Source organism: Podarcis erhardii, assembly GCF_964252035.2.
Source record: "Podarcis erhardii genome assembly, chromosome: 8".
Taxonomy (NCBI): domain Eukaryota; kingdom Metazoa; phylum Chordata; class Lepidosauria; order Squamata; family Lacertidae; genus Podarcis; species Podarcis erhardii.
Genome location: NC_138499.1, coordinates 3789706 through 3811625, shown reverse-complemented (window position 1 = coordinate 3811625; position 21920 = coordinate 3789706). Strand labels below are relative to the sequence as shown.

At 45.6% G+C, this 21920-nt stretch overlaps 2 protein-coding genes across 2 annotated transcripts; one reads left to right on the top strand and one right to left on the bottom strand.

The window, feature by feature from the left end:
- The first annotated feature begins 427 nt into the window (after window positions 1-427).
- Window positions 428-5631, top strand: LOC309349034 (lymphocyte antigen 6E-like). Its single transcript, XM_081874890.1, has 3 exons — window positions 428-740; window positions 3147-3266; window positions 4310-5631. The coding sequence occupies exons 1-3, from the start codon at window positions 680-682 to the stop codon at window positions 4441-4443; spliced, it is 315 nt and encodes a 104-aa protein (XP_081731016.1). The 5' UTR covers window positions 428-679; the 3' UTR covers window positions 4444-5631.
- Window positions 5632-8266: 2635 nt separating this feature from the next.
- Window positions 8267-18285, bottom strand: LOC309349020 (lymphocyte antigen 6E-like). Its single transcript, XM_081874877.1, has 3 exons — window positions 18126-18285; window positions 10988-11107; window positions 8267-8944 (listed from the first exon to the last, which is right to left on the bottom strand). Exons 1-3 carry the CDS (start codon window positions 18175-18177, stop codon window positions 8736-8738), a joined length of 381 nt encoding a protein of 126 aa, XP_081731003.1. The 5' UTR covers window positions 18178-18285; the 3' UTR covers window positions 8267-8735.
- Window positions 18286-21920: the final 3635 nt, after the last annotated feature.

The following is a 21920-nucleotide window of genomic DNA, read 5'->3' as shown; positions in this document are numbered from 1 at the left end:
CATGCTAAGGACTCCATCCACTGGCATTTATCTGGCGGGAAAGGGTTTTTTTCTTTTGTTGCAATGCGCGCTTCTCTCCTTCCCTGCAATAACAAAACACTTCTGCTTCTGATCCTAATCTTAATCTTCTCCACCTCCACACACACACTAATTTCGGGAAAGGCAGACTTGGGAATGCCAGGTGGAATGCACCAACTTGGCCCTACAGAGCCGTGGCCTTGCTTGGCTTTCCATCAGAACATGCGCTCCCATTTACACGCACGCCAAAAACCACCACCGGGAAGTGGTAGAGCAGTTGCGGAACGGGAGAATCCTCACCCACACATGTCCTAAAATGGAAACCCCATTGTGCATGGCTCCCCCAGGGGAGCCACAGACAGAATGTGGTTGGTCAAGGGCACCGTTGGGAACCATTGCGTCAAGGATTAAACCCTACAAAAATCCGGCGTGGAGTCCCTAAGTTGGATAGGATCTTGCACACCTCCTTCCCGTAACTCCTGAAGCCAAGCTGGTGCCAAATGTATTCCTGGGCTTTCCTTTGGACCACAATGGAAAATTTCTTCCAAACAGCTCACACCCTGTTGCGGATAATTGGGGATTCTAGAGCAGCCTTTGTCCCTTTATAAATAACCTCTCCAAAGGACAACTTGATCATTCAGAGTCAGCTGGAGCAACGACAATGAAGAAGGCGTCTTATCTCCTCTCCTTGTTGGGTGCGGTGATCGTCTGCACACAGATAGGTAAGCTCCTTTCTTGCACTCCTCCCTGACCAAAGCATGAGAGCAGAATGGTGCTTTGGGAAACCGAAGACAGCCTTCCTGCTTTAATAGAATGACCCTGGCTGTTTTTGCAGGGAAATTAAGGCTGCTGGTTTCCATTCCAAAGTTGGGGGGGGGGGTTGGTTTGCTTTGCAATTTAAGGAGAGCATAGTTCCTGAATGGGGTAACTGTGAATGACCAGGTGTGCAGCCTGGGAGTCATTTTCGACTCACAGCTGTCCATGGAGGCGCAGGTCAATTTTGTATCCAGGGCAGCTGTCTACCAGCTCCATCTGGTACGTAGGCTGAGACCCTCCCTGCCCACAGACTGTCTGGCCAGAGTGGTGCATGCTCTGGTTATCTCCCGCTTGGACTACTGCAATGCGTTCTACGTGGGGCTACCTTTGAAGGTGACTCGGAAAGTGCAATTAATACAGAATGCGGCAGCTAGACTGGTGACTGGGGGCGGCCGCCGAGACCGCATAACACCGGTCTTGAAAGACCTACATTGGCTCCCAGTATGTTTCCGAGCACCATTCAAAGTGTTGGTGCTGACCTTTAAAGCCCTAAACAGCCTTGGCTGAAGGAACATCTCCACCTCCATCGTTCTGCCTGGACACTGAGGTCCAGATCCGAGGGCCTTCTGGCGGTTCCCTCATTGTGAGAAGCAAAGCTACAGGCAACCAGGCAAAGGGCCTTCTCGGTAGTGGCGCCCGCCCTGTGGAACGCCCTCCCATCAGATGTCAAAGAGATAAACAACTACCTGACATTCAGAAGACATCTGAAGGCAGCCCTGTTCAGGGAAGTTATTAATGTGTGACATTTTAGTGTATTTTTTTTGTTGGAAGCCGCCCAGAGTGGCTGGGGAAACCCAGCCAGATTGGCAGGGTACAAATAATAAATTATTATTATTATTATTATTATTATTATTATTATTATTAATAATTTGCACTTCCCAAAACAAGACGTGGGCCAGAACACAGCTTTCCTTCAAAATTCACCCTTCTCTGAATTTTGCAATGCTATTCTCCAACCAAATAATCTGTTGCATACATTAAGGGGAAATAATGTGCAGAAATGCAATATATGGAAACTTGCTCACAACAATACATACAGTGGTACCTCAGGTTACATGCGCTTCAGGTTACATACGCTTCAGGTTACAGACTCCGCTAACCCAGAAATAGTGCTTCAGGTTAAGAACTTTGCTTCAGGATGAGAACAGAAATCGTGTTCCGGCGGCGTGGCAGCAGCAGGAGGCCCCATTAACTAAAGTGGTGCTTCAGGTTAACAACAGTTTCAGGTTAGGAACAGACCTCCAGAACAAATTAAGTACTTAACCCAAGGTATCACTGTACATTCAAAATTGCATGCAAAAACATTAGGGAAAGTTCACACTTAAACACTGAGGAAATATTGCAAGGACATTGTTTAAGGCAAATTGGTGCCAAAATGTGGAGAGCTGGGGGGAAATCGGAACTGAAAGAAGCCTAAATTCATGAATCTGTTCTTAGCTTCAGTGGGATTTACTTGCAACGGAGCATGCTAAATCCATAAGGAAATCGTGTTGGCATTCATTTCAAACTGGGTCTGTTTTGCTTATTCCTGAAAGTGTGGAGTGGAGGAGAAAATGAAGCTGTCCTCACCGGAGGAGGACTGGCTGAGCCTCCGAAAGAATAAGCCAACCTTCAATTGGCAACACCTCAAAGGTGGAAGGAGCTGCTGTTTGCTGTTTACCCAGCCAAGAATTTCTTGCATTGACCTATCACAAATGCTGACCTGGTTTTGACTAACTGCTTTCACCACGATCCAATTCCTTTGCAGTGTTCCTGGGAGGACTTTGGAGCATCGTTTTGCAGGATGATGCCACCTACTGGCGCCACATAATACGAAACTGCTATAGAGTTTCAAAAGATGGTTGTGCTATGACGGGGGGGGGGGTAGGCTGGGAGGGCTATGGGGAGCACCCTGCTGGCTTTTTTAAAAATAAAAAAATTGCACCCGGCAAGGCCAGCCCTTTGTCATGGCTAAGGTGGAGGTTGCCATTTATCTGATTGGAATTAATTTTATAATGAAATGATTTTAGAATGTTTTGTCATTTTACTGTTGTTAGCCGCTCTGAGCCCGGCTTCAGCTGGGGGGAGGACTGGATATAAATAAAAAATTATTATTATTATTATTATTATTATTATTATTATTATTATTATTATTAAAAGGAAGCCAAAATAGGGGGAAACACATCCTCAAATCAGTTTACAAAAAATAGAAAACAATGAAGTTATCAGTTGTTGCTTTTTAAAAAGCTAAAAGCAAGTACTTAAAGTGATTGTGCTCTCCAGGAATTTCCTGCCCCCAAAGTTTTATCTCCCTCTCTCCCTTCGCTTTGCAGCTCATTCGATTATTTGTTTCACTTGCGAAAGACAGCCCTCTAATTGGAAGTGCCTGAAAATGACTAATTGCGATGACAATGAAAATGCATGTCTAACAATGAGGGAAGTTGATGAAACAGGTGAGTCCTGCGATCAGCTGCTTAGCTGCACATTTGAACAGATCTCAAGACTGGCCTGCCCTCTTGAGCAAACAAACAAACAAAAACCCTACGGAAATTCTGTGCAATTTCCACATGCACAGATCCTGGGATGGGTAGAGGGAAGACAGGAATGCGGGTGGCGCTGTGGTCTAAACCAATGAGACTCTTGGGCTTGCAGATCAGAAGGTCGGCAGTTCGAATCCCCATGACGGGGTGAGCTCCCGTTGCTTGGTCCCAGCTCCTGCCAACCTAGCAGTTTGAAAGCACATCAAAAGTGCAAGTAGATAAATAGGTACCGCTCCGGCGGGAAGGTAAACGACGTTTCCTTGGGCTGCTCTGGTTCGCCAGAAGCGGCTTAGTCATGCTGGCCACATGAACCGGAAAAACTGCGGACAAACGCCGGCTCCCTCGGCCAGTAAAGCAAGATGAGCGTCGCAACCCCAGAGTCGTTCACAACTGGACTTAACTGTCAGGGGTCCTTTACCTTTTTATTATTATTATTATTATTAATATACTTCTTAATTGTATTTCAGTTCAACAATGATAATGATAAAATACATACTTTGTTACATGCAAATGGCTTTAGATACCTATTAGGTCCATAAATTACCAGCTGGCATATATTCAACACAAAGAACAGTGACCATTTGTTGTTGACAAAGGACAGCTGGACATATAAAGGGCCCCATTACCTTCAGTAGCTTAGGGCCTCATCAAACCTAAATCCGGCCCTGGCCACCACCACCCCATTCATGCTGCCCTCGGGACAAATCTTCATTACAACGGCAATTATTTATCTAGGATCATCAATGCACTTTTACAGACTAACATAGGCAGTCAAAAACTCAAATGAACCACAACCAAAACACCTAGGTCCCTGCTGCAAGGAGCTTACAAGCTAAGTTCTGGCAGTTGTGGAGACAGCAGAGAATGAATATGTCGGTATCTGTAATTAGGCTTGGATTCTGTATTGGGCAAGGGCTTCACGTGAGTTTTCTTTTTCCTTTCCTTCCTGCCTCAAGGTGACAGTGCCAAGGTTCTCATCACCAAGAAGTGTGGCCAGGAATGTCCCACCGAAAGCAATAATTCAAGCAGCGCACCCAAGTCGGTCTTCTGCTGCAAACACAACTGGTGCAACCTGTGGCCCCCCAAATGAAAAGTGTCTGGTCCACGCTAAGTGGAAGGGCCAGTCTGGAATGCCCTTGAAGTAAGCTGCTTTCTCTACGGGCTCAGCTATTGTGTTCTGCAAAGAAAGTTTAATGATTCCCTTTGGCTACATTTTGACCCTGCAACATCAGGCAAGCGTTGGCCTCCTCCAGGCACCCTGTTCAGTGTTTATTCAATTTTTTTCTTTACATGAAAGGTTCTGCATTTTTTAAGCAAAAGAAACGAAAGAAGAAAAATAAAACCACATATTCCTGCAACAATTGTTAGCAATTTCTTAACCTACTGCGTTTTGTATCGACAAGTTTCTAATTTTGTTATATTTGTCCATGCAAAGTCCATGTCAGGGTCTCCGGCTGTTTTTTGGGACTACAATTCCCATCATCCCTGACCACTGGTCCTGCTAGCTAGGGATGATGGGAGTTGTAGTCCGGAAACAGCTGGACACCCCAGCTTGGGGAACCCTGGTCCATGTCTATAAGCGAACTGCTCTTAAGTGGCAAATCGTCAATCCATTGAATAAATGGAGCCATATACTGTGGATTCATGATGGTTTGTACTCAGTGATGGAACCTGTCAGGGGGGTTATACATTGTTATAGGAATTCTAAGGCTTTAGAATAAATGTTGATAATTGCACAAGGTAAACACACATACATACAGTAAACCATACGTCTAAATTAGTATAGGAGAGCAATCCAAAAGCCATCTTGGCTCTCAATATTTCCTCTGCCTCCTTAATCCCTCTTGCCTGAGAGCAGGTAGGCAGAGAGCAATCAGGGGAAGTCCCTGAAGGAAATTCTCTCCTATATCCATGAACCTCCTTCGTATTAATTGTCATTGTTTGCCCAGATGCTCTGCATTGAGGGATGTCTGACGGGCATCCCGATTGTCTTATTAAATGCTAATGTTTTGTATAAACCGTGTCTGGAACAATGTAAAACTTGCTAAATCCTCAGGAATATCACACCCTGGGCCTGCCTGAGCCACAGTAATCCCACCTTCTGTGTGATGTCATTTCTGACTGTTTGTAGAGGGGATGTGCTTGTAATCCACTTCCAAAATGCAAAACCCTTAAAAGAGATGTTTCTTCTGGGTTCCGGGTCTCTCTTGCCTCCTTGCAAGGAGGGGAGGGAACTCTGTTGCAAGAGAAAAATAAAATTTGCTTTGCTTTCACTGCATCCTGCCTCCATCCATTCATCTCTGACTGATTGTGGACTTAGTCTGTTATGGAAAAATCTAGGTGCGAGGCTGCTCAGTCACCCAGAGCCCGCGGGTCCCTGCAGAATAAAAGAAGGAGTCCAGCCACCAACTGGAGCAAATAGCTGCAGACCAAAGTTTATTGTGCAACAGGTTCAAAGAGGAATTTTGGGGTAACAAGGACTTTTATAACTTTTATAACTTTCCCACCATATCCCAGAATACAGTCCGTACAGCATCATTGCTACATCACTGATATGTCACAAAAGGGGAGGGGTAGACAGGGGTTACACTAGTTTAACCTTGGCAGACATGTCCAGACAAGTCCTTGGTACAAGATCAGCAGAATACAGTTCGACAGGGCAGGGCAAGACCCAGGTATAAGATTAGCAGAGGCAAACACCTCTGAAGTCCCACCACCCAAAGTACAATAGAACTTCCTTTGCATGTCTGGACCCCTTGGCAAGTCTGGGGATGGGATTAGGCTTTCATTGGCCAACAGCTATGCCAGACAGACAGCCCAGCAGCCACGGCTGCCTGCCTGCCTGCTCCCAGCCTGGCGTGGCCTTCCCCATCTTCCTTCCTTCCTCCCTCCCTCCCTCCGGCAACGTCACCGTGGCAAAGGGGTGAGGCTGGGTTGGGCGAGGCGCGCAGAGAGGTGGCGGGCACAAGTGCCCTCCTAGCCCAGGCAGGTCATGCCCATGGGAGTGGAGACGGGAAAGTTGGGAAATAATGGGAGAACAGGAGGAGGAAGAGGAACCTCCAGGAGGGCAACAACTGATGGACGCAGTGTCTTTAGAAAGCATTCCAGAGCCTCCATCTCCCAGAAACTGGTGAGCCTTGAAAGTAGGAGAGCAAAGGACTCAGAAGCAGAGGACCCTCAGCACCACCAGTAGAGGAGATGATGATGAATGAGGAAGTGGGGGGTAAACGGGGGTGGAGAGTCACTTGGGACAACGCCATTATTCTAAGAAGCTGAGTTCCAAGCATCTGTCCATAAATATTGATTTAAAAAGCAGGTGATAAGGACTTTTCCTTGCCTTATCCGTTCCTGGCAGCCTGCTGTGGGGTTGTTTCCTCCGCCGCCTGACACAAGTCACGGATTCGAATTACAATAAAGGAGATTCCGACTAAACATTAGGAAGAAGTTTCTGGGCAGTGAGAACTGTTCCACGTTGGAATGGACTTCCTCAGCAGGTGGTGGGTTCTCCTTCAATGGAGTTTTTTCAACAGAGGTTGGATGTCCATCTGCTAGGGATTCTTTAGCTGAGATTCCTGCATTGGTAGGGGCTGGACTAGATGACCTTTGGGGGTTTCTTCCAACTTTGCAATTATTTTTATCATTTATTATTTATTCAACTTATACACCGCCCTATACCCGGAGGTCTCAGGGTGGTTCACAGCAAGACCAAAAACAATAATCCAATAACCCAATTCTATTATTCTATTCTTCAGTGTATAATATTGTCATGGCTACTGAAACAGAATATTTGAATTTATTATTTCGGCCTCAGACCAGTTCTAGCCCACATACAATACCAAGGAAGTCATAAAACACGATAGGGATACGTTTGAATTTGCAATTAGATATAGCAACAGTTAAAAAATATATAAATTAAAACTTAGTCATTAACATATAACCTAAAATTACCATTTAAAACCTTAATCATTATGATAGCACAGCTTGTTCCCTAAGTTTTATGGCAATCACACAGAATTTGGCTGCCTTTAATGTGGTCTCAGGAGCCTTGTCCTCTATCAGGGATTTTAGACACTGAAGTTCAGATTCATTTGGAGATTTTTGGTTCACAGCAAGATCAAAAGCAATAACCCAATTCTATTATTCTATTCTTCAGTTTATAATATTGCAATGGCTACTGAAACAGATTATCAATGACAACTGAGGCTGCAGATCTTAAATGGCAAAACTTTATTAACATGTACTCCAGCTTTACAAATCACAGGCGCAGAACAGAACATCAAATGTGGAGGAAGGTGCAAAGTGGGAGAGACTTTTAAAAACATCCTGTTTGGGGCATGTACCTTCCACCTCCATCAGCTGATGGCTCCCTTTGCTTCTGCCTTCTCCCCACCCAACAAATGCCAATCCCAACTTCTGATCTTGTGCCCAGCCAATCAATGGGGGCTGGCCTGGTCCAGTTACTATGAGGCTGGTTTATTTTTATTTAATTTATTTGTTAGATTTTTTTTTTTTTTACAACAAAAGATCTCAGTTCTAATGAAATCCCCAGAAACCGTAGCTTGGCACAGCCTCTGTTTTTGTTTTTAAATTAGAGATCACCAGCAACCACCACCCAAAATACATACACACATTTTTTAAGAAAAAATAGACTTCTTTGAATGCCTGGGGAAATTAGGAAAGGTGATCGTGGAACCAGCTTGAGCCGGTGCTGCAGACCTGCTCTGAGCTCACCAAGACCTGTGCCTCCTCCAGCCTTTTGCTCTTCTAACATAAAAGAAAACTCCGGCAGAAAAATAAAAATCGGTTTCTGCAACCAAGCCGCTCCCCCCGGGACTCCCTTCAATAAGGAAAGCAACGAGGAAGGATAAAGGAACATATGAGATGGAATTTGCTTGATGCAACGTCATTTAATCTTATTTAACTTCCTCGAAAACTTTGTGCAAACTGATTTTGCACGTGGGTTGTCTGGGAATGGCAAAGGTTGTGCAAACCGAACTCTGTGCAAACCAGTCAGAAAATGTGTTGTCTGGGAATGACCTGAGGCTTTGGGGGAGGGCAAATGATATGGGGTGGATGGAGGAGAAGACGCATCAGCTGCTTTGTCGAGGGACTGGGGAGGAGAAGATGGCGCATTGCAGCACCAAAGAGGAGCGAGAGGTTTCTGGGCAGGTGGAGAGAACTCCACGCTCTGCAATACCAAGCAAGAAGTCAGGAATTTTAGCATTCAGGGCAGTGATCCAGGTGAGCAAGCCCTTCCGCAATGCTTCCGTGGGGTGGTATTTGCTGTCCACGGCGGGTTTATTGATCTCAAACAAGGGAAAGGGGAGCGACATTTGACAGTTTTGGATAGGAGAACTGTGACCTTTGCTCCGCAACACCTCCTCACAAGAGGGATTGGAAGATGTAGAAGAAACTGGCCAGGACGCCCACGGCCATCAGCAGGCCGCTGGTTTTGACACTGGTGGCCCCGCTGATATTGCATAAGGAATGGCTGCAACACTTGGTCGAAACGCTCGTCAGGCCTGTGTCGATGAAGTTCTCCGTGCAGGTAGGAGTGCATCTCTTGCTAAGCTGGTACACGGCGTTCTTGCCTGGAGGACAGGAATGAAAGGGGCGATTATACACGGGTAGGTAAAAGGTTTAAACCACAGAGCCTAGGACTTGCCGATCAGAAGGTCGGCGGTTCAAATCCCCGCAACAGGGTGAGCTTCCGTTGCTTGGTCTTTCCACACCCAGCAAAATGTCTGGAGGCCATTGTTAAAATAAAGGCCGTGAGGGTGCTCCCTGAGTTTTAAGTCACGACATTTCAAACTGTCGTTTGGGAATTTTATTTCCATATTTGGCGCGTGGCGCTGTGGGTTAAACCACAGATCCTAGGACTTGCCGATCAGAAGGTCGGCGGTTCGAATCCCCGCGACGGGGTGAGCTCCCGTTGCTCAGTCCCTGCTCCTGCCAACCTAGCAGTTTGGAAGCACGTCAAAGTGCAAATAGATAAATAGGTACCACTCCAGCGGGAAGGTAAACGGCGTTTCCGTGCACTGCTCTGGTTTGCCAGAAGCGGCTTAGTCCTGCTGGCCACATGACCTGGAAGCTGTACGCCGGCTCCCTTGGCCAATAAAGCGAGATGAGCACTGCAACCCCAGAGTCAGCCACGAGTGGACCTAATGGTCAGGGGTCCCCTTTTACTAGGTAAAAGGTAAAGGACCCCTGGATGGTTAAGTCCACTCAAAGACGACTAGGGGTTGCAGCGCTCATCTCGCTTTCAGGCCAAGGGAGCCAGTGTTTGTCCACAAACAGCTTTCCGGGTCATGTGGCCAGCAGGACTAAACCGCTTCTGGCACAACCAGACACCGTGACGGAAACCAGAGTGCACGGAAATCCCGTTTACCTTCCCACAGCAGCGGTACCTATTTATCTACTTGCGCTGGCGTGCTTTCGAACTGCTAGGTTGGCAGGAGCAGGGACCGAGCAACGGGAGCTGGGTTCAGAGTTTACAGATGGGCCATAGGTGACGGCTAGCTTTCTTTTTTGTTATATAATAATTTTTATTAGTTTTCCAATTACAATAATCCAATAACAGCCTCATTATAACATTGCCAGATTATAATACAATTCCTAATACAAATCATACAAATGCCCAATTATGTAATTTAGGTGGCCCCCAAATGCTAGAATTGATGGTTTGATTATTTACTTTGTTTCTGCGTTCCAAAATCTTAATGATTTCACTTACATTCCAGTCATCATCATCATTTATTTATACTCTGCCCATCTGCCTGGGTTTCCCCAGCCACTCTGGGCAGCTTCCAACAAAATATTAAAATACAGTAGTCCGTCAAACATTAAAAGCTTCCCTAAAGAGGGCTGCCTTCAGTTGTCTTCTAAATGTCTGGTAGTTCTTGTTCTCTTTGACATCTGGTGGGAGGGCGTTAGTAATCCCTTATGCAACAGCTACAATAAACAGTGGTACCTCGGGTTAAGAACTTAATTTGTTCTGGAAGTCTGTTCTTAACCTGAAACTGTTCTTAACCTGAAGCACCACTTTAGCTAATGGGCCTCCTGCTGTCACTGTGCCGCCGCTGCACAATTTCTGTTCTCATCCTGAAGCAAAGATCTTAACCCAAGGTAATATTTTAGCGGAGTCTGTAACCTGAAGCGCATGTAACCTGAAGCGTATGTAACCCGAGGTACCACTGTATATAACTTCTATTTGTGTTAACACATTCAACAATTTATAAGTGAAGACCTCATACTATATCATTGTTCTTCTTGTGTGTGACATTTATTCTGTCCCTATTCTTTCTTCCTGTCTTTGTAAAATGTTGTGGCTGTCTTTTCTCGGTTGTTGCTGCTATCCGTCATGCCTTGAGCGGAGCTGGTACACCATTGTTGTTACAAAAATTCCTCCCTCCCTCAGAGCTGTGCTCTTTGTTTTTTGCAACTTTAACAATAGCTGCAAACGTCACTCTGTCCCAGTCAGTAACCTGTTTTTGCCCTTTTTTCACCCAGCCTAGGAAGAAGAGTGATCTGTCATACTGCCAGTGCCCTTGGCTAGCGACATTGAGGGATAGGGCTTCACCTCACGCTCAGCAACTGTAGCTTCAGAGAGAATATAATAAAGGTTTGCTACCTACCCGTTCCTGAGGTCGAAGTGATGGTGGTACAGAACTGGTCCTGTTCTGCGCACTTAACGGCTTTCATACAGTTCCAGTTGGAAGGCTCGTTCTCGCACCTGTAGCAAAAAAAGGCGTGGGCTGTGCGGAAAGAAAACAGAGAAGCAAAAGTCAAGCAAAGGCATCTCTTTCCCAGGTGAACATAAATCAACGTTTGTCTCAGTCTGGCTGTGACCTTCAAGGCTGTGAGACCTTGGGGCGAAGCAACACGCCTTAGAGCAGGGAGCGAAGAACACTTTGCTCTTCCAGATACTGTTTAGCCTCAACTCCCATCAGTCCCAGCCAGCATAGTCAAAGGTCAAGGATAGCAGGAGCTGTCATTCAACATCTGGAAGACCACAGCTTCCACACTGGCGCCTTAGAGGTATGGATACCTCCAAAATTAGCTGAGAGATCCCCATCGGATAGAATGCCCAGGTGTTTTTCTCAAGGCCCCGTGGAGAACTGCTTGCTCCCACATTCTGAATCCTGAAGTTTACCCAAACCAGAGGATGAAGATCTTCCAGAGACCAAATTCAGACTGTTCTATTGGGGCAGGTGTTTCCTGGTTAGAGGACTCTTTGAATATTATTATTATTAAGGACCCCTGACAGTTAAGTCCAGTCGCGAACGACTCTGGGGTTGCGGTGCTCATCTCACTTTACAAGCCGAGTGAGCCGGCGTTTGTCCGCAGACAGTTTTTGCGGGTCATGTGGCCAGCATGACTAAGCCACTTCTGGCGCAACAGAACATCGAAACCAGAGCAGTGCATGGAAATGCCGTTTACCTTCCTGCCGGAGCGGTACCTATTTATCTACTTGCACCTTTTTTGGCATGCTTTCAAACTGCTAGGTTGGCCGGAGCTGGGACAAAGCAACAGGAGCTCATCCCATCGCGGGGATTCGAATCACCAACCTTCTGATCAACAAACCCGAGAGGCTCAGTGGTTTAGACCACAGCGATTATGATTATGATTATGATTATGATTATTTAACCCCACCCATCTGACTGGGTTGCCCCATAAGGAGCGGGGATTTTTATTTCTAACACAAAGGCGCCCCCAAACAGAGCAGGACTGGCTTAACACATTTTGAACTAAGTAGCGCAAAGCACATTTCCTTCTAAGGAGGAGGTTCTGCATGAGGCTATTAAGACCAGAGTTTACCTCTGAGCAGGCCATGAAAACCACAACACACTGAAAAGCATCAGTGAGAAAGCAGGTCAACTGCTTGCCATTATTATTATTATTATTATTATTATTATTATTATTATTATTATTATTTTATAATTCATACCCCACCCATCTGGCTGGGTTTCCCCAGCCACTCGAAAGCAGGAATGGTTTAACTAAAGAGTGTGAAATCATAATAAGAACCAGAACAGGGGTAGGCAACCTAAGGCCCGCGGGCCAGATCCGGCCCAGTCGCCTTCTCAATCCAGCCCACAGACGGTCTGGGAATCTGCGTGTTTTTACATGAGTAGAATGTGTCCTTTTATTTAAATTCATCTCTGGGTTATTTGTGGGGCCTGCCTGGTGTTTTTACATGAGTAGAATGTGTGCTATTATTTAAAATGCATCCCTGGGTAATAATAATAGTAATAATAGTAATAATAATAATTTATTTGTACCCCGCCCAACTGGCTGGGTTTCCCTAGCCACTCTGGCGGCTTCAAACAAAGATTAAAAATACATTAAAATGTCACATATTAAAAATTTCCTATTCAGATGTCTTCTAAATGTCAGATAGTTGTTTTTCTCTTTGACATCTGATGGGAGGGCGTTCCACAGGACGGGTGCCACCACCGAGAAGGCCCTCTGCCTGGTTCCCTGTAGCTTTGCTTCTCACAATGAGGGAACCGCCAGAAGGCCCTCAGGGCTGGACCTCAGTGTCCAGGCAGAACAATGGGGGCAGAGACGCTCCTTCAGGTTATTTGTGGGGCATAGGAATTTGTTTATTTCCCCCCCAAAAAAAATATAGCCTGGCCCACCACATGGTCTGAGGGACTGTGGACCGGCCCACGGCTGAAAAAGGTTGCTGACCCCTGAGCTTGAAGGCGGTCGACTCTCCTTCCTTTTTCAACAGAGGTTGGGTGGCCACTTGTCAGGGATTCTTTTGATGGTATTCCCATATTGCAGCGGGTTGGACTAGATGACCCATTGGGTCCCAACTCTACGTTTCCGGGATTCCTCCAGCCAGCAGCCTCAGAGGTGCATATTGTAGGGTTCTATGCAATGCGCTGTGGAAATCTAGATGCATAGATAAGGACCTTGTTGACATTCTGCTCTGCACATCTCCAAAGCCTTCATTAAGCGCAAATTATGGCAAGGGCGTTGCAACTTCTTGGTGGTAAGATCCCAAGCAATTTGGCAAAGAGCCAGCCTACTGAGATGCCCTCAAGGGAGAGCAGTTTCACTGGCAACACTTCTGTTGCTGGAACCTGCTCACAACACACCTCCTAGCAAAAGACCAGGACTAGGAGACAAAAACGGGTTGGGGGATGTTTCCTTAGACAGGAAAAATGACAGTAATCATTTTAATAGTTTTATTATTTATAACCCACCCATCTGGCTGGGTAAAGTGATCCATTAATTTGCAACCTAGCCAGGATTCTGCTGAAATACAAAATGGCCAGTGACTTGCAAATGGAAATATTTGACTTCCAAAGGCTTCCAATCATTATTATAATAGGGCGGGTGGGGGGGACTCCCTGGTCCTGAATGGGATAACTGTGCCCCTGAAGGACCAGGTGCGCAGCCTGGGAGTCATTTTGGACTCACAGCTGTCCATGGAGGTGCAGGTTAATTCTGTGTCCAGGGCAGCTGTCTACCAGCTCCATCTGCTACGCAGGATGAGAACCCTCTCTGCCCGCAGACTGTCTCACCAGAGTGGTGCATGCTCTAGTTATCTGCCGCTTGGACTACTGCAACACGCTCTAAATGGCGCTACCTTTGAAGGTGACCCGGAAACTGCAATTAATCCAGAATGCGGCAGCTAGACTGGTGACTGGGAGTGGCCGCTGGGACCACATAACACCGGTACTGAGAGATCTGCATTGGCTCCTAGTACGTTTCAGAGCACAATTCAAAGTGTTGGTGCTGACCTTTAAAGCCCTAAATGGCCTCGGTCCAGTAGACCTGAAGGAACTTCTCCACCCCCATCCTTCAGCCCGGACACTGAGGTCCAGCTCCGAGGGCATTCTGGCGGTTCCCTCATTGCGAGAAGCCAAGTTACAGGGAACCAGGCAGAGGGTCTTCTCGGTATTGGCACCCGCCCTGTGGAACACCCTCCCTTCCGATGTCAAGAAAATAAGTAGCTATCCTATCATTAAAAGACATCTGAAGGCAGCCCTGCTCAGGGACGTTTTTAATATTTAACGCTGTATTGTTTTTAATACTTGATTGGCAGCCGCCCAGAGTGGCTGGGGAGACTCAGCCAGATGGGCGGGGTATAAATAATAAATTATTATTATTATTATTATTATATTATAATAGCAATAATGATTATAAGAATTATAAGAATAAAGAAAAGCAGGCTTTTCCAGCCTAGTGCCTTCCAGATGTTTTGTACTATGTCTATCATCAGCTCCACCCAGCACAAAGGCTGCTCTGTGCACCCAGCAAACAACCGCAGAAAAGTAGGAGACAAACAGGCCAGGCCGCTCCCACAAAGCACACTTCATTGCATATTTATTCTCAAGTATTGCCATGTTCACAGAGCAAGGTTCTGCCCACCTCAATTCCCACAGGATTACAGCTCTCAGTTTGTAATTCTTTCTGGCTTTTAGTAAAATGTACGGGGCTGCCTGCCACCTTGACACCGCCCCGCAGCTGAAGGATTCTGTGAGAAGTTGCGATGGACCAAGGAAGCCAAATCCAAGTGAGGGCGGGAAACTTTGCCTTCAGAATGAATAGGCTTCCTGGTGACATCTTGTAAGCAATGTGATGGACGCCACAAAGCCAAATATGACCAATGGTTTGTTTCACAGCCCTGTGCCCCAGACATGTTGGCAAAATGGAGGAGCGGTTTTTCTTTTTCTTTTTCTAAATATGTTTTCATTGATTTTCCAATATCATTCCAATAACAGCCTCATTATATTCAGCCTCATTATATAATAGCCTCAATTTTATCCAGTTAATACAATTATTAATGCCAATTTTTCAAATGTCAAATTATACAGTTAATCAAACTGGCCTCTCCATGTGCTAGATTTGATGGCTTCGTTCTTCTACATGCCTTCCAAAATCCTAATAAGTTCCATTACATTCCATTCAGATATAATCATCCCTTATATAACAGCTCCAATCTTGTGATTTCATTTGTGTTGGTATATTAGGTAATTTATAAAGTTTCAAGTGAGGAACTCTAAGTGTAATCCTTATTCTTTCCTGCATGTGATAGTTCCCACGCCCATGATATTTTCCTATCCATATATGATGTTATAGCCTTCATTCCAACAACTGGTGATGGTTCCCATCATGCCTTGAGAGAAGCAGTTATCTCACAGTTTCCAGAGTCACTGCATTGCTTCATCCCATGATTTGGCTTCCAGTAAACAAGCCATCTTGGCCATTTCTCCAGCCTAGAAAGAATGGTCTGAATCCAGACTTCACATAGCTTCTATTCCCGCAGCTGGTAGACTCCTTTCTGCCCTGCCACTGATTTATGGCCAATTATCCTTATCTCAAAAAGCATTCTTTTGTGGATAACAGATGTTAGGGAAAACTTTGCTCTGTATTTTCAAAACGTAATGTTTCCCCCCCTTCTCTCTCAGTTCCTTTCTCTCTCACACACAGTTATTATTTATTTATTTATTTATTTATTTATTTATTTATTTATACCCCGCCCATCTGGCTGGGCTTCCCCAGCCACTCTGGGCGGCTTCCAACAAAATATTAAAATACAATAATGCATCAAACATTAACAAAGCCCTAAACAGGGCTGCCTTCAGATGTCTTCTAAAAGTCTGGTAGTTGTTGTTCTCTTTGATATCTGGTGGCAGGGCGTTCCACAGGGCGGGTGCCACCACCGAGAAGGCCCTCTGCCTGGTTCCCTGTAACTTGGCTTCTCGCAGTGAGGGAACCGCCAGAAGGCCCTCGGAGCTGGACCTCAGCATCCAGGTAGGACGATGGGGGTGGAGACGCTCCTTCAGATATACTGGACCGAGTTCCAGTTTTGTTAAATATTTATATTCCAATTTCTTCCACCCTTACTTTTACAGATGTGGTTTTTTTAACTTGCATTCCTGGGAGGGTTTGCTATATCATAAATGTAGAGAAAAACTTTAATATAAGCAAACCGTGTGCCCCTCATCTCTTTCACTGAATGAAATCCCCTCTCAAGCCAAACCTTTAAAATCCTTGTAGCTGGGTTGTTTTCGCAGTTTCTTATCTCATCATCTCTAGCACGTGCCTGTGGTTTACTCCAGTTTAAAAAACCCAATTAGCAGGATAACCTGTGCTTCCAGGAACGGGATCAGGGGGTCGCGGCAGCCAGAGTGCTCCATGCACCCAGTGCCTTTGTCTGTACTCGCATTCCATGGGGAACTGAGTGCCAAACAGCCAGGTGGGAGCCATATTCCTCTTGCAAGCAAAGAGGAATGCAGAAAATGCAATTCCCCTGTCATTATCTGATCATCTCTGTCTCTCTCCTGCAGTGTTGGGAGAGGGTTCCATCCCCTGGCGCACAGGAAGCCCAGAGGGGCTGTTTTCCAACCCAAATCTCTTCCTTTGTTTACTGTTTGTTTGGTTTCAATCTAATCCGCTTATGTGTCCCCACCCCTTCCCAGCTATAGTCTTACAATCCTATGGGATTGTAATTTGGAGGATGGGACTTCAAATATATTTTTTTTAAATAATTTTTTATTAGAAATTTAACAAAACATATGATCCAAAAATATCACATCCCTAATTTCCCCCATTTTCCTCCTAAAGGGTGCGGCATGTCATGCTCCTAAAGGGCCCAGCATGAAGGCTATGCATGTCTTGAGAAATTTCATTCTCCTGCGCAACTTTTCGGCACACTGTGCAAAATGCGTGCCGTTCAACATCCACAGACATAGAGCCATACCTGTATGTGAATTGCCCACTCTTACAATCTTCCTGATGCAAAAAACCCCCCCGCAGGGTGGCTGGAACGCCTAGGCAGATTATTCATATACACAGCTTTCCGTACACTAATGTCAGATCACGTAACATGTTCTATGCGCAGGAGCAGGGGAGAGCATGGCGGCGCATTAGACAGATACATGTTCCTGCCACAGGTACACCCTGCGTATCTGAAGCGTGTCTGGGTGAGCCAACCTTTCTTAGGAAACTTTTCTGCAGGGATAAGAATCTTCCAACATTCAGCTGGGCTAGGGACAACCTAAACCTACTTTTCTGTTATTTAATCCAATAGTTTATTGCATATCCTTTGTTTGGTCACTTCTTCTCCCATTGCCTTTTAGACGTTTCTGAAAGGCTACACTCACACAAGCCTTCATTCACACAGTCCCTTCCACCTTCCCTCATCTGACTTGCCCTCTAAATCCCACACCATCAGACAGATGGGACGAAGGAAGAGGAAACAACACTTCTTCGCACCAATGCCTAATTAATTCCTACAATTCCACTGGCCAAATGAAACCTCCAGAGTTAGTGCAGTATACCTCAGGATGCCAGTGGCTGAGGCAGGAGAACAGCTGTTGCCTTCATGCCCTCTTTCCTGAAAACATCTGGCTGGGAACTAACAGAAACAGGATGATAGATCCAATGGATCATAGATATGAGCCAGCAGGGTTCCTCTTATACATTCATAAATCTTCAGTAGAAACCTCTCCATGGTGTTAGAAACTTGGGTGAGGGTTTTTTTTAATGGGGCATTCAGTATTAAACACGAGGCACTGGTCCGAGCAGGTCCGAGCAGGTCCCCCTTTTAGATTGTAGATCACAGAACTGAACCCACAGCCCTGAGATTATAATGCTCTGATGCTTACACCTTATGTTCTTCCCCTGGGTTGCAGGGGTTTGGACTAGACGGCATCCCTCCCAAGCCTACAGTCTTGCGATTCTATGAGTCTCCAAGTCTCTCGTCCTTTTCTGCAGCTCTTTTCCTAAGCAAAGGTGAGAAATGTGCCTTACCTTTCCCGGCGCATAAGATCGCCACCAGCAAGGCAACCAGCAGAGTCTTCATCTTTGCAGTGATCTGTGGAACTGTATCCCAGACTGCTGGCCACTATGGTTATATACACCCCTGAGGTGTTTACCTTTTGTTGCCATGGTCACAATAATTTTAGGGTTCAAGAAGCTGAGGATGGGGAGGGACAGACTTGGCTGACGAATGAGCATAGGAGTTGGTCAGTGTGGGAATGGGTGTGGGCCTGTGAGATCACCAAAGGCAATTCATCATTATGCAGGAGAGAGAGAAAGAGAGGGAGGAGATCACATGTAGGTGACAACCTCAAAGGGGAGAGGCCTGAGGTCTGCAGCAGGAGATCTGCCTGCAAAAGATCCCTGGAAACTCTCAGCGTTAGACGTTCCTTTTCTTCCTTCAATTTTTTTTTATTACTTTTCCAAATTTAACACAACACAAAATAACAAACATATAAAAAAGAAAAAACATACATACATTCAAAGCTTCTTACAGTTAAAAATCCAAATTGCATTCCATTATTGGGTGACTTCCTCAAATCTGATTTTCATTAAATCTCATTTTAGCAACTTTCCAATATCCACTTTCTAATGAAATTAACTTGTTCAAATTACTAACTTCCTTTCTTTTCATAATATTCTCAATCCATCATCTTATACAATTCAACATAGTTTAATCCTAAACCAAATTTAGTACTTGCAAGTATTTCCACTTATGTTATATTGTTATATTTTACTAAATATTCCTTCAATTTCTTCCATTCTTCTTGAGGTTCCTCCTCTTTCTGATCGCGGTAAGGTCGGCCAGCTCCAAAAAGACCAACATCTTCATCTGCCAATCTTCCACTGTTGGTATTTCCTGTGATTTCCAATTTTGGGCAAGTAAAATTCTCGCTGCAGTTGTGGCATACAAAAACCATCTAACATCTTTTTTTTAGGAAATTCCATTCCTATTATTCCAAGTAGAAAGGCTTCTGGTTTCTTAATAAATGTATATTTCAACATTTTTTTCAATTCATTATATATCTTATATATCTTCCACCTTTGGACGCGTCCACCACATATGGTAAAAGGTTCCTTCTTTTTCTTTACATATTCAACATAACTTATCACTCATATGGTAAATCTTTGCTAATTTTACTGAGGTTAAGTACCATCTATACATCAGTAGTAATGTATGGAAGTGAGAGTTGGACCATAAAAAAGGCTGATCGCTGAAGAACTGATGCTTTTGAATTCCGGTGCTGGAGGAGACTCTTGAGAGTCCCATGGACTGCAAGAAGATCAAACCTCTCCATTCTGAAGGAAATCAGCCCTGAGTGCTCACTGGAAGGACAGATCCTGAAGCTGAGGCTCCAGGACTTTGGCCACCTCATGAGAAGAGAAGACTCCCTGAAAAAGACCCTGAAGTTGGAAAGATGGAGGGCACAAGGAGAAGGGGATGACAGAGTATGAGATGGTTGGATAGTGTTCTTGAAGCTACCAGCATGAGTCTGACCAAACTGCGGGAGGCAGTGGAAGACAGGAGTGCCCGGCGTGCTCTGGTCCAGGGGGTCACGAAGAGTCGGACATGACTGAACGACTAAACAACAACAACATACATCATTTTCATAATGTTTTCCTTTAGAGCCGTGCATGCAGTAAACTTAACCCCTTTCTTCCACAACCTTTCCCAACCTTCCAAGTGGTAGACATTCTTGACCAGGGGTTGGCAACCTAAGGCCCATGGGCTGGTAGCTGTCCATGAGGTTTGTCTAACCGGCCCATGGCAACCCCTCCCACCCCCCGCCCCGCCTGCGCTTACCGGCGCAGCACACTATGGCACAGCATGGTGTGGCACAGCATGGAGACCAACTTCTGGGTTGATGGCACCTGTGCGCATGCACACGGGCACTCCTCCGACCCAGATGTGTGCCAGAAATAGCGTGCGGAGACACATGCAGAACGGAGAAGCACCCAAAATAGCATGTGTGCATGTGCACGGGCAGGACGCGGGTGAGGCTGTGGGTTAAACCACAGAGCCTAGGGCTTGCCGATCAGAAGGTCAGCGGTTCGAATCCCCGTGATGGGGTAAGCTCCTGTTGCTCGGTCCCAGCTCCTACCAACCTAGCAGTTCGAAAGCACGTCAAAGTGCAAGTAGATAAATAGGTACCGCTCCGGTGGGAAGGTAAACAGCGTTTCCTGCGCTTCTCTGGTTCGCCAGAAGCGGCTTAGTCATGCTGGCCACATGACCCGGAAGCTGGACGCCGACTCCCTTGGCCAGTAAAGCGAGATGAGCTCCACAACCCCAGAGTCGGCCACGACTGAACCTAATGGTCAGGGGTCCCTTTACCTTTACCTATGTGCACGGGCGCTCCTCTGACCTGGAAGAGTGTGCATGTGCACACACTCTGGCCCATTCTCCGGCGGACGGAACGTCAACCATCCCATCCTCCGATTAAGGTTGCTGACCTCTGTTCTTGACTGTCTTGTTTTGGTTGCATGTAATCTGTTCTGGGGGATCTGCTTGGCAGGGTACAAATGCTCTAAGTAAAGAATGGAACAAAATGTCACACAAGGAAATGGAAAACCCAGCCTTGGGGAGGAGGGAAATTGGAAGAGCAGCATTATAGCAAAAATCAGAACCCTAAAACACAGAAATTTGGGGCATTTCGATGTATGTTTAGAACATCCTCAAATACTACTGTATATTTGCAAAGATGGGCTGCACACACACATCTGTAGGCGCCTGAGGCTCCCTTATAGGACTGTGGGAGGAATTCAGTTCCGTTTGCCTTTAAAGCAGAATTGGCCTCATTTGCACTTCCTGAAACAATACATGAACCAAAACACAGATGTCCTTTGAAATTCTCAGTTCCCCGAATTTTGCAATGCAGCTCTGTGCTAAAATGAATGTACTAAAGTAAGGTGTGCGTGAAAAAAACATACAAAAATGCATAATGAAAATTCATTGTGCAAGTATGTACACTGGTGAAAAAACCACATATGAAAATGTGTATAATAGGAAAAATTCACACTAAAATGCTTGTGAATTGTCATGAGGATTGTATTTTATCATCATCATCATCATCAGCCTGCTGTGAAAATGTGGAGAACAAAATTTGAGATTGGAAAAATGAGAAGCTTGATAGATTCGCCCATCTCTACTTCCAGGTGATCAGGACTGAGTAAGGGCCTGTTACCTTTTGTTGTTGTTGGTGGTGGTGGTGGTCTTGTCCGACTCTTCGTGAGGTTGTTGATGTTTCTTGTTGATGTCTCCTGTTACCTTACAGGAACGCAAATATAAGGTAATTCAGAGAGATTTGGGGGAACTCCGAGCCAATATGTCGCGATGAGATTGTGTGCCTGGTGCTCCCACTCTTTCTCATTGTTAGCCCACAGGTATTTATAATCCTGACCAGATTCACTTTGGATCGCCCTACAAACTATGGCAAGTTCTTAAAGAAATGGGAGTGCCTGATCACCTCATCTGTCTCCTGAGAAATCTCTATGTGGGACAAGAATCTACAGTTAGATAGGGATATGGAGCAACTGATTGCTTCAAAACTGGGAAAGGAGTACGACAAGGCTGTATATTGTCTCACTGCTTATTTAACTTATACAGTGGTGCCTCGCAAGACGAAATTAATCCGTTCCGTGAGGCTCTTCGTATAGCGATTTTTTCGTCTTGCGAAGCAAGCCCATTGACAGCTTAGTGGATTAGCGCTATTAGCGGTTTAGCGGCTTTTAGCGGATCAGCTGATAAGCGGCTTATCAGCGGATCAGCTGATAAGCGGCTTAGCGGCT